Source organism: Electrophorus electricus, chromosome 11 (assembly GCF_013358815.1).
Source record: "Electrophorus electricus isolate fEleEle1 chromosome 11, fEleEle1.pri, whole genome shotgun sequence".
Taxonomy (NCBI): domain Eukaryota; kingdom Metazoa; phylum Chordata; class Actinopteri; order Gymnotiformes; family Gymnotidae; genus Electrophorus; species Electrophorus electricus.
In genome coordinates, this window is record NC_049545.1 from 14215790 (window position 1) to 14228433 (window position 12644).

At 41.8% G+C, this 12644-nt stretch overlaps 1 protein-coding gene across 1 annotated transcript in view; it reads right to left on the reverse strand.

The window, feature by feature from the left end:
• The window catches only part of LOC113585753 (CUB and sushi domain-containing protein 1), a 266455-nt gene that overhangs the window by 36318 nt on the left and 217493 nt on the right, over positions 1-12644 (reverse strand). The window contains exons 31-37 of the mRNA XM_027023454.2: positions 11130-11246; positions 9767-9880; positions 8502-8597; positions 7129-7332; positions 5508-5632; positions 4928-5024; positions 563-667 (exon numbers count right to left, since the gene is read on the reverse strand). Coding sequence (XP_026879255.2) covers positions 563-667; positions 4928-5024; positions 5508-5632; positions 7129-7332; positions 8502-8597; positions 9767-9880; positions 11130-11246 — 858 coding nt within the window. The remainder of the gene's footprint in view (positions 1-562; positions 668-4927; positions 5025-5507; positions 5633-7128; positions 7333-8501; positions 8598-9766; positions 9881-11129; positions 11247-12644) is intronic.

Below are 12644 nucleotides of genomic sequence, written 5' to 3' on the forward strand. Positions count from 1 at the left end.
ATGTCATCAGATGGGCTATGATCTGTAATTGTATACTTAAATAAAAAGCACCAATAACATACTGTAGGTATATTGAATAAAGTGGTCAGGGAGTAGACACACAAAACAGTTGTTTCTAATAAACTAGCTGACAAATGTATATTTTATGCAATTACAATGTAAAATGAATTATTTAATTAACTTGTAAATTAAAGTTAAGCAAGCAAAGTAAACAAATGGCTTTTGCTTACTGTTTAGTAACATTACAGTTAAAATAGTTTAGCTGGGTTAGTATTGTATTGTACATGTACATTGTACACAATATACATTGTACCTTGTACACATGTATGTTGTACATTGTATACATTCTTCTTCTCAGATTAGTCCTGGATTGTCATTTTTTCAGTTTATGAGGAAAGGGAGAGGCATCTTTGTGTATATTGGTGTCTTTAGATGTGTCAAGATGTGATTGAAAGTGTGTGTGCACGTGCATGCGTGCGCTAATACATAGAAGAATCCTGAGCTGATCTCTTCCTAAGGGCACAGGGGGGAGATACCCTGGAATGATGGCCTCTGTACTCACTTTTGTACTCAAGGTGAAATCCAGCGGCGACCACACTGATGTCGGTGTGGAAATGGAGGTATAGCTGGTTGGATGTGCTGTTCAGCAATGCTGGTGCTGTCGTACCTGGAATACAACATGACCAAGGCGCATGAGTAAGAAAGTGGCAAAACCTTTAAGTGAAAGTGCTCTCAAGCTGGGGCTGAGGTCAGTTAAATTAGCTGAGCTCTTATTGAAGGACGGCAGCTCGGAAGGGCAAGAGATGATGAGCAGCTGTTAATCATCTTTCTAGTTCATAAAAGGGGAGCTCTGTTTGGTGGCCATCTAAAGGAAATGAAAAACACACTCAAGAAAAAAAAATATATATATATTCTTTTTTTGACAGGCTCTGGAAATTGAAATTTGTCACTGGCCTTACAAGACCCAAGCTAAAATGAAAGAACTTTCATCTTGTGTCTCTAGGGGAGTCAGCCATTATCTTAGTCTGAAAGAAAACAGGAAAGCTGTCTCTGCTTTGATTGGCTTGACACAGACAGCCACATGGTATTAGAGAACTCTGCAAATGCTGAAAATTAATTTTTGTCATACATCAAGAACCTGTTGATAGTTGTGCAGAAATACGGTACACATTGTGTATGTGCTTATGATACGATTAACCACTTCATGTTTATGAGATGGTGTTTGTGTCAAGCTTTGCAACCTCATAAAACCTGCCTGCACGCATTATATAATAGGACAAAGCCCATGTGCACTACATATATTGTAATTTATAAAACTGATGGGCAGCCTTTTAGAAAAAAGACAGAATTCAGACTCCTTCAAGCCTGTATTAGCTTGAACTAGTAATTATTAGTATTCACCAAAAACAGACATAGCAGTCTCCCCAAGGCATTCCTTTCTTTATTGGCTTTTTCCCACTTTCATTACTGATATGCTTTTTGGGATTGCAGGCGCAGGTCAAACACTGCATACATTTTGAAAATAAGTTGACTTTTAAAAGGGAAAAAAACCCAAACAACCTGATGTACTGTACTGCTTGTGGAATTCACGGCCCACTGAAATCCACATGCATCCCAAGACTGCATGCATCTGTTTGCGTTCTACCTAAAAACCCTAATGCTGTCAATCGTGAATAAAGGTTAACATGTGGCATGGACATCATTTAGCCTCGTCATTACCATTAGCTTCAGAATGACATCATAATGATCTGTGAACTGTGAAGGAGAAGGACCATAATGATTTATCTATACCCCCTGCCTCTAATACTAATGCAAAAGCCAAAAAGAAGGTTTCAACTCCCCCCCCCCCCCCCCAAATCAGGGTGTGTGATGGCATGAGTCATATTCTAGTCAGTAGTAGGCATACATTATTCCTATTGCATTACATTGATGACTGAAGCCTGAAAAATGCTCCTTGCGCTTGAATGACTTGACTAATAATTTCTGGATGAAGTCTGACAGCACCATACAGCTCGTCCACTGTCCAGCTATTCAGCACTGCTTCGCCTCCATTAGCGAGACGGCAGTCTGCTGCATTTCTTAAGCCTGTCAGATAAAAATGCGATGAGGCTAAATAGATTTTGCAGGACTGAATATGGTACATTCAGAGTACTGCATTACTTTAGATGCCAACTTTAGATGCAATTGTTATGACAAGGAAATACCTAGAAGAATATACCTCTATTAGAGTAGGTGGTACTTCATTGGCTGAGGAATGTTCTCCTTACATACATAAAACTGAATTCTTCCTCTGAGGTTTTAATCAATATTTGTAGAGGGGTGGTTCTGTTGAAGACAGGGTATCACTGTACAGATTCTCAAATAAGCAATAAGTAGCATTTTCAGATGGTGCCCGTCTATCACACGCGTGACGTGCCGCTCATCTTACGCCTGGCCAAATGCCTTGGTGTGATGGCAGAGCTACAAGCGAGCAGCTTGCTTGATCAGTGCACTGATGCAGAAACAAAAAGCATCTTCCCAACTCATGTGGCCCTGGGGACTTTGGCTTTTCACGTCATCCTTCTACATTCTGCACCTATTTGCATTAAATATTATTCATTATTCTTATTTTTAAAAGACATTCAAGGTCCACAATATAATATGCACTTCTTCACCAAGACGTTTAGAGTGACTCATCCAGTGAAGCTAGAAAGTAGGCCAGCTATGAATTAGCAGTCAGGTGATGCAGCAGTTTTAAGGGGAGTGAATGTCACCAAAGGCCAGATCAAATTTATGTATAAAAGTCCCAGTTGCAAAACACACTGCATATAATATAATAATATGATGTCAGTAATGCAATGAGTGCTATGAGAGTTCTAATATGGTAGTTGGGAAAACAGCTCTCCTAACAAGGTAATTTATCGCTGGTTCATTTTACAGCAAAATTGGCTGAATTCCTCCAAACTGTCCTCATGGTGAGGACTCACATTACTATATTATAGATTATAGATGGAACATTTGAATTACCTCCACTTTAAACATTTATATATTCATTTGTCTTGTATTTTTAAAAGCATTTATGAAAATTGTGATTCACCTAAAAAAAAGGTCATATATTATGTAAAACCATCTGTCACAACACCTAAAAGTATCATAACAAGCTATCCAAAATATGTGAGCAGTTATAGAAACATATTTAAATTAAAACAACAACAAAAAACTTGAACAATTGAAACTGAATCGAGATGTGATGAGCTGCAATTAATCCTGTATGATGAAAAGAAAGGGGAGACAGGAACACAAAACATATCTGACAGTTTAATTAAGGGTATTATCCTAATGGGTTTGTGACTAGTGGAAGAGTAAAGCGACTGACTGTGATGAGAAAGTGCACAGAGGGCACAAAGGCTGAGTGTACATGCATGGGGCACGGGGAGATTAGGTTTCAGACGGGCCACCAAACAACATGTCTAATGCTGCTGACTCCTGACTTCTAGCCACCCCATTGGCACACTCATAAAATTGATCCTGGTTCTGCATGATTCTGGCTGCATAGGAGAAATCATTTTTATCATCAAATGAGCTACCTTGATCATGGGGACAACTCGGGCGAGTTATAGGGGAATATTCTAAATAAGGAAAGCAGGGTGGCTGGGAGCACCCTATGCTGGGAGGCTCAGATCTTAGGAAGGGGGAACCATATGAGGTATTGATATGAGGACTGGAACAGGGTAGGGCCACACAGAGTGGGGCTGGGAGTGCCCTACTGTGTGAGGTAGGGCCAGGTTGAATGGGCCAGGGAGTGCTCTACTGTGTAAGGTAGGGCCAGGTTGAATGGGCCTGGGCATGCTCTACTGTGTGAGGTAGGGCCAGGTTGAATGGGCCTGGGCGTGCTCTACTGTGTGAGGTAGGGCCAGGTTGAGTAGTCCTGAGAGTGCTTTACTTCTGACCTCTTAACGCAATCCTAACGCTGCACTTGGGCTAAGTTTTGTACAGGCATGTTGGATGTTGTGCTGCAGGCCTGGTCACAAATCTCTCCGCTGGGAGAACAGCGAGGAAAGATTAAGCATCCCCCTCTTGTAGACCTCAGTCTGTCTTTTCACTCCTGCTGTGCTTGCTGCTTTGTTTGGTTGCTTTACTATATAAATATGGTCTGCAGGAAAAAGTACTGCAGACACAGTGTTCAGTGTTTTCTCTAGGACTAGTATATCCATGTGTTTTTCCTAGGACAACTTCTATCCACCTTTTGCTTCCTTTGACCCACTGAATGTTTTGTTTTTTTTAATTTCTCTTAATTTGACAATTAATGAAAAGTGCTATATAAATTAATCTTTTTTAAATTATTGCCCTGTGGAGGGGTTGAAATGACAGAATACCTAAAAAATGCTATAAGATGCATCTATACTGACTTCATTTAGCAGAAATGCAATGATTAAAATACTTCCCTAACCTACCACAAATAAGTCTACATGTGTATTATGAAAGCAATGACACATACACTAATGGCATGGTATGCAACAGCCCCAACATGCAGTCTTTCAATTAAAAGCACACAGCTGTTTAGTTGTGGGAATCTTGTTGCTGTAATTAACTGGGGCAAAAACAAAGCAGTGTTCACTGCCAAATGGATCCCAAAAGGTCTCCAGAACTGATACTATTATTTGTCCAACTTTTAAATGAGGATATTCATCTGTTGTGTCAAGGATGGCACGGAAATGACCCTGGACCAACTCCAACTCTAGCCCTTCCACAATATCAAGGGCATTAAAATTGGTAGGAGAGACTGGATATGAGCTTTATTGTGAAATAAAAAAAATTATGAGCTCAGAAGGAAGATACCATGTGGACAGGAGCAGAGCCACCATGTGCTTGAATGGTGACGTTCCTGTCAGCCTAATGGACTGTTGAAACAAGTCATTAAAAAGGGCTTAATGAAGAATCCACACACCTGAAAAACTACCCAGCTTTGGAGCAGTCATGTCACCACCGTCGTAGATCTCTAAGGAATCCCAGTTATGCTCAGTGGCAAAGCTCATGACTTGGATCTGTGCGGCAACCAGGAAAACCATGTTATTTTTGAAGACAGACAAAAGGAGAGCTATTGCAATTTATCAAATCTACTGATCTCATTTCATAATGTGGGCATCTAAACTCATGATGGATTACAGCCAAAAGGATTTTTGCTAGCATTTTTCATTTGTCTACATTCTTTATTAAGATCATACTAGATATTCAACAGTATAAGGTATTATGTATTGCTATTGTACGTATTTATTTTTGCCACATCAATTTGATACCATTGAAGCTCAATTCTTGGCCACTGAACCCAAAATGGTCACATGCTATTTACTGTGCCACCATCTGCAACGAGCCTATTTCACAACTCTAAAATTAGCTAGTGTAATTCAGCTTGCTTGTGGTGGGTAGACTCCTGGACGAAATGGGCTCCATCTTGCCATGCTGTTGGCTGTGGCTTTTTGCTTCCAATGAGTTCTGCCATGACTCTTTTTTTTTTTTTTTGCACTTGCCTGGATCCCAGCTCCTTCGGTAACGGTGATTCTCCACACGCAGTTCAAGCTGTTCCCATAGGGCTCGGGGAAGCCGGGAGAGAGGATAGTGCCTCGCCTCTCTGTCAGGTTCCCGCTGCATGGAACTGTGGGGCAGGAAAATGCAGAAACGCGATTGGAGGCAGTGTGGGGGCACCTCGTCTCAACCCAGCGAACAATACTATGCAGACTCATTTTCAGTATGACACCTGAGGCAGCATAAACTATATCACCTACTAAAACTGTATCCTTATGATGTGGACTATGCCTGTTGCATGTCCTGCTAACATTGTAACCTTGCATCATTTTTGCCAAGTAAAGAACAAAACAAATTACAAAAAAAAAACAAGTCTTTCTAGAAGCACTTGCATTTTTGCAGTTGTACTGCAAAATAGTCTTAAAGAATCCTCTTTCTCTGACTTTTTGTTTTTAAGCCTATGCAGAACGTGGAAGCAGCATTTTTGAGTTCATTAATTCAACCGAATATGGAATGATGCATATTTCATGAGATACTGGAATATGCCGGTGGGCAAATCTTTACCCGGAGGGTTCAAGAGGTGAGAATATTTAAAAAGAAAGAGTAACTGAAAAATGTATCAAGTGGTTCAGAGAGTCCCAAAATCAAGTCATCACATTACTCTGGAAGCAGCAGGTTCCAAATAAAAGTCCAGAGATTAGGGCTCTGGGCTATAGGCAAGTGTCTTATGGACTTTGGACTTTGGCTCATAAGAAAGGCTGTAAGTCAAGAAATATAGTCCAGCAGGGTGACATTCAAGATCCTAGTGAACACTGCCAGTCTGTCCTTAAGCCAAACACTTAACTCAAACAATCCCTCCAATGTTGCCAAATAAGGTTTCTGAAAAAAAGTTATTCTAATACGTTTGTGACCTAAACTTGTCTTTTGGTGCTCCCACAAGCTGCAATAACTTTTACTGTGGCTGGGACCGATGTTTGTGTCTTGTGACCAGATGTCCAAGAGAGTATAATTGCTCTTGAAGGAAAGGATGGCTTAATTCCTCTCTCTGTTAGTTCAGAGCAATACAAGACATTTGTGGGTGTCTGTTAGGTTATATATGCAGTATGCAGAACTGTGTAGCTAGTTAGCTGTCCTGCAACACCAAGTGAATGTCAGCTGGAAAGTTATGATGACTGGTTTCACAGGTAATGGACGAAGCATTTTCTTGCCTTCAAACCATTGTGTTGGTGGCAGTGTGATAAAGGAGATGACAGGTGGTAGTTAGAAAATTGGGGTAATATCATGGCAATATCATTAAAAATATAAAAAGAATGTCATCTTCTTTAGAAACAGTCAGCATTTCTTAAACCTCCTAGTTATTAGAGTTCTTGCACACACCAGAAGTGGTCAGAGGGTAGGGTCAGCCATACTGCACTCCCTCAGAGCACATGGAGATTAGGTTCTTTGTTCAAGGGCAATCGCACAATAAATCTGGGTAGTGTTAAGACAAATGTCACCCCACTATCTTATCAGTTCAAACCCCTTTTCCTCCCTCCCACCCTTCCATGAGCATCTTTAGTTGTTCATATTTTGAATCAAGTGCAAACAAAGCAAAACTTGATTCTGAGAAATCAAGGCAAAGCTTACCTATGCAGGTGGGGATGGTGTCGTTCCATTGTGCCAGTGCGTTGGGAACAGCGTGACACTTAATGGCTTTGGATCCCCGGAGGAGGTACCCTGGGTTGCACTCAAAGCGAACAATGGAGCCGGCAGAGAATTCCGAGCCGATTCGCCTTCCATATCTGGGCTCTGGGATGGAGCTGCACTGGGTATCACTGGTGCGTGGAACAGCTAGACAGGCAAAAATGGATTTCTAATCAAAATGGAGCAGATGCACCATGTGGCACCCCATCCGCACAAGTCTCCTATATTATTTTCCATGTCTTTCAGTTGAAGTAGTTTTATTGTAATGAGAGATCCAGAGAGCTGGCAGGCCCACAGATACTGTGGCCGGTAAAAAATGTCCTTTTAAAACATGGTAAGGTTGCAGTCCTGTACATGATGAGGTTGAGGTTCCTAGCTGGATTGGATTAGTTTTTAACGTGGCGTCTTTGACACCACTGCTGTTCACTTTTGACTTTTGTCTGATGCCTGTGGATTTGCAGAAGCAGGTGAGGCGGACTCACCTCCCTCGTATTCTTTCTGTTGCCTCTATGTGCCAAATGAACTGTCCTGACTGTCAGAGAATATTTCTTATGCACCCTACCCCTTGCCTTTGCTGTGCCCCATAAAATTGTGAGAGGATAAAAAAGGGCATGCTACTTTCTGCAATGTGTGTGTGGTGGAATCTATCCATGAAAGATCCCTAATAGATCAGCCATTTTTATGAGGCAGCTGACAAAGAGAGTTTTAGGAGTGCATGTAATTCACACGACTCGTTTATTACTTCCTTTAAACTGGAGAGGGGAAAAATGGCTTCACGTGTGCCACTGTACGCTATCTCAGTCAGCAGAAGAGTTATTTAAATGGCATAGGACCAAAATTAAAACGGTACCCTGGGTGACAGCAGAACCCGAGGGATGTTGGAGGGGGAATAGCCTGCACGAGCAGCTGACCCTTGCCACCCTGGAGAGCGCCGCTCTGAACCAGCGATGCCATTCGACTTCATTTAGAGGTAAATGCATTACAAATTGTATCAAATTTCAACCCTTTGTTCATTTGACTCCATTGTGTATTGGTTATGACACTGTGATTGCAGCCGGTGACTCTTCCGGTTGAACTGTGAGGGCCATCTCCCCCTGGGCAGTGAAGCACAGGCATACTGATGACACAGGGCTGCTAATAAAACTCCCACGCGACTTTCTTGCTGCAGTGTAGAGCTCGTCAAACAGTCCAATGACCCCATAACCACTGATGGTTAGATGAGACACTGGCATGGTTTCAAATAAGAAGACTTAATGTGGAGCTTTCTGCCTCCTTAAGACAACACGTTATTTCATGAGAGGTGAGAGTGGTCTTACCTTGGTAAACAAAATGGAATCCCCTGGCAGAAGGTCCGCTCTTGGCAGTGAACCTCAGCATGATCTGGTTTGAAGTGGCCAAGGGCAAGGTCTCACCTGCAATACAGAAATATGCCAAATAATCACGTTTAAGTCCCCGAGACTCCTCCCACCCCTCTCCAGAGTTGCATGTGGCAGCAAATGTGCAGTAATAAACCACAGTGCTGAGCTTCTATAAAAGACGGATGGCTTAATAACCAAAGTGTCCCTTCTGGACATGCTGAAAGGGTAAGTGAGAGAGGAGAAGCCACACTCAGAAGACTGTTGATTGATCACTGGTGAAAAAACCTGGGATGTCTACTGTGGAGGAAAGCCACCTCAGAAAGCTTAAGTAAGTAAAAATGTACGTCATAATGAAACAGCTGACAAGATTTTGTCAGCAGATTCTAAAATGTCCCATAGATGTGTTTTTACAAGGTTTTTGTTTCTATTAATAGACTTCTCAATAAGAGAAGTCTAAAAATACCTCACAAAAAAGCGAACGTGCAGGGTTAATGGCACTAACATGAATAGGTGGGCATGGCAGGGTTTCTGGCCATCTGAGGCAGCGCCAGAAGCACTGGAAATTTATAGCACATCCTTGAGGGATTATAATGTGATATTGTTGTATGGTAAACCATAAAAAATGTTAAAAAGTCAAATACACATAGTTTATGTCCAGTAGTCTTCATTAATCCTAAGAAGAATGCAGAATTAAACATGATTTATTTTTAGATGCTTTATTACCTTTCACCTTAATATGAATACCAACATCATTATAAGCATGAAACTGTGCCTTAAAAAGCCTTTCAGTAGGAAAACGTGAACAATTAATGAAGTATCAGGATATGGTTTAAAGCTGATATCGAGCATTATAAAAATAGGCATAAAAACACATTATTTGGGATAGTTTGACTGAGGAGATGCTGACTGCTGACTTCTCACTTCTTAAGAATTCAATAGGAAACTGCACCAAAAGTACTGCAATTTCAGAAGTTGGAATGGTGAGGGAGTCAAATGCAAAGCAGGGCTCCCACAGGGGCCATCTTTACCTCCCTGAGTGCAGGCACCGAGTCCTGCTTCTGGCACTCTTTGCCGCTAAATTGCGTGTACTTAATTGTCTTTCTTGCTCATTCAAGAGCCTGCTAGCGGCCTTTCTGTCCTCCCATCCAACAAAGGATTTGCAAATTTCAACGGGAACCCAAAGCGACAACAAACAGTGAGAACAATGCAATGCTATTACTTACCAGAATGAGAACCAGCCAGGGAGCTCAGTAGCCGGGCATTCTGATTGGGCCCATCAAACAGCTCGACTGAGTCGTTCATGGCCGTCTGAAAGTAGGCAAACTGCCCAAAGACCACTGGGGAGACAAAATGAAACAGGCTGAGCATGTCACTATCGTGTCACTACAGGGTGAGGCAGCAACTAAATAAAGTGCGGAAACATTCCATAAATTTTCGCTCATGCTGGTGGTTTTATGTGTGAATAAAAGGGTTCATCCATCATGCATCCATCATCTATCCATTTAGAAATGTGCATTTTCCCATTGTACTGTCTTTCTTTAGATCACATTTCTACACTGGTCAGGCAAAAAAGAAACCACATCTGAGTACTGAGTAAACCATGCATCAGTCAGATATTGGGACTCATTTAAAAGTCCTTTAAAATTTTCAGACATAAAAAAGTCCACTACATGTATTGGGACACAATCTCATACATGGCAATACTTGAAACAATATATGCAAATTAGCATACAACACATGCATTTAGTATTTGAGCAGAAAAGCCACAGAGACCAAATTCCAGATGGCACACTTAACACACCTTACAGTGACCATATGACACACTCTTCTCAATATGACCAGTTCTTCTCTCATTACCACTACCATTGAGCCTGTAATAAAAGCACTCGTCTACGCTGTGCAGGCCTCTGTTCTCATCCCCTCCAATCGCCAGCGATAAGGTGATTTAAAATTGTGTGAGGGCACTAGAGGTCAAGCAAGTTGAGTGTGTTTGTCTGGAGGAGCTGGCGGGAGACCTGGCCGAGATGGCGGGCTGTAGCCTGGGGTCGCTGTGCAATGTCGATGACACTATTATCTCCTCCTTAATTAGATATTTGCCCTTGCCCTGTGGAAACAGCCCAACTTGCCCTGCAGAAACAGCCCAAAGCAGCTCCCGCCACCTTTATGTAAATACTGGGGGACTTCCCTAGTGCCCGCAGGTCTGCTGTCTGCGAAGTTCAACAGCCACAGCTTTATTTTCTACACAGAATGATGAAGACATGGGGGACATTTCAGTGCTCCACTTGTTAATTTTATTGTTTGCATTGCTTCACTTTAAGTGTTCTAGATTACAAACATAAAAGGGCCTTACATGAGCCTTTGAGGACTTGTAAATAAATTAAAAGTGCAGTTTAGTCATCGTTAGATTTTTATTGTTGTAAATAAGATGTCACAGGCTAACAATCGAGGTGAAATGTTTCCAGCTTTCTCTTCAACCTGGCGTGACGCGACGAAGAGATGCAACATCTGGTGTGAATGAAACGAAACTACTCAGTATGTGATGCCAAAATAAAAGTCCAGTCAGCTCAGCAGCCTTTGTTTACTCACCAAACTCTCCAGAGACAGTGATGTAGTAGGAGCAGGTCTGGGCTGCAGTGTAATTGTATGGATAGTTTGGAGACAGCACGACTCCTTCTGACCCCGTGTACTGCCCGCCACAGGGAGCTGAGAGGAGACAAACGGCCGTTAGCACTCGCCACCCACCACTCAATGTCATAGCGCAACCCATTTCACCTCTTTTTTTTACTCTGTCAACTTAAAGACTCTTGGATGTCTAGAACCAAGATACGCCTAATTAGTACCATTAGTATATTCAGAAAACCATTCAAATGCAAAACGAGTAGGACATTAAGGAAGCTAATTTACCCATGATGTCCACTTAGCCTGTCTTAGTGCAGGCATGTAGGCCTTGGGCTTGCCTATATCCTCTACACTAATATTGTTCAGAGTTTGTAAATGTCACATTCTATGCAAATTCTACAGAGACAACTTTATAGGCAACCTACTAAAAAAAAAAAAAAATTTATACTAATACAATGATGACTTAGACTCTACTATTCAGCAAAGACAATAAGCACTTTTTGTTGTGTTTATTTTTTAGCTTAATAACAATTTTTTACATTTAATAATAATTTTCAAATACTCACGATTTACTTAAAGATCTCTTAGTTAAGTTCTTGATTAAGTTCTTGCCAAGTTCAGTCTTGGAGTAGCACAGGTCTAACTATTCTTCTTAATGATGTGGCACAGAACAGACCAATAACAATTTATCAATGTAGTCTATACCCGACAGACTGACACATGTATTGGAGCAAGCAAGCCAATAATGCCATACTGGAAAATGTACTTACCTTTGTTTGTTTAGCTTTAGCATTGATTTAACACTTAATTAGTTTTGTGTCATCGCTGATGAAAATGGCCAACAGTTAAGCCATCATGACAGCGTTTCTGAAGTGCACCAAAAGCAAGTCATAGGCTATTATAACACTGATTATGAAATTCCAAGGCTACAGTACTGTGAGTTAGCTGCCTCTACTGCACCATAAATCTGTGGTCAGCCCAGTCTCTTGTTGCCGTTCATGCTAACAAGACCCAGGACTCTGGCCCCGCCCCTTCGGTGTCTGTGCCTACCCGCCCCACCTGTGATCTCTGCATGCCTTGCTCCTTTCATCCCTTGGCTCGTTGCTGCAATGATCTTTAATTGAGATTCCTAGCACATGAAGCCTGTGCTAAGCCTCTGGGCTCTGGCACTCACTGGACTGCTCCTTCATCTGCTCACAATGCTTCCATGAGCAGGGGGCTTGGAGGGGCTTGGAGTGGGGGGTCAGGGATGTAGCTGAGGTTCCTGCTGAGGTTCCTGCTAGTCTGCATATCAAACTCCTTTTTGTATCTTTGATCATATCACCTTCACCCTATGCTCTCTACACACAATCTGGCACTTAAACAGAAACATGAAGACACACACACACACACACACACACACACACTGAAGTTCCATTCATAGGAGGACAAATACACATGGGTTTCCCCCAAATTTTCCCTTAAGCACAAACATTTAAACAC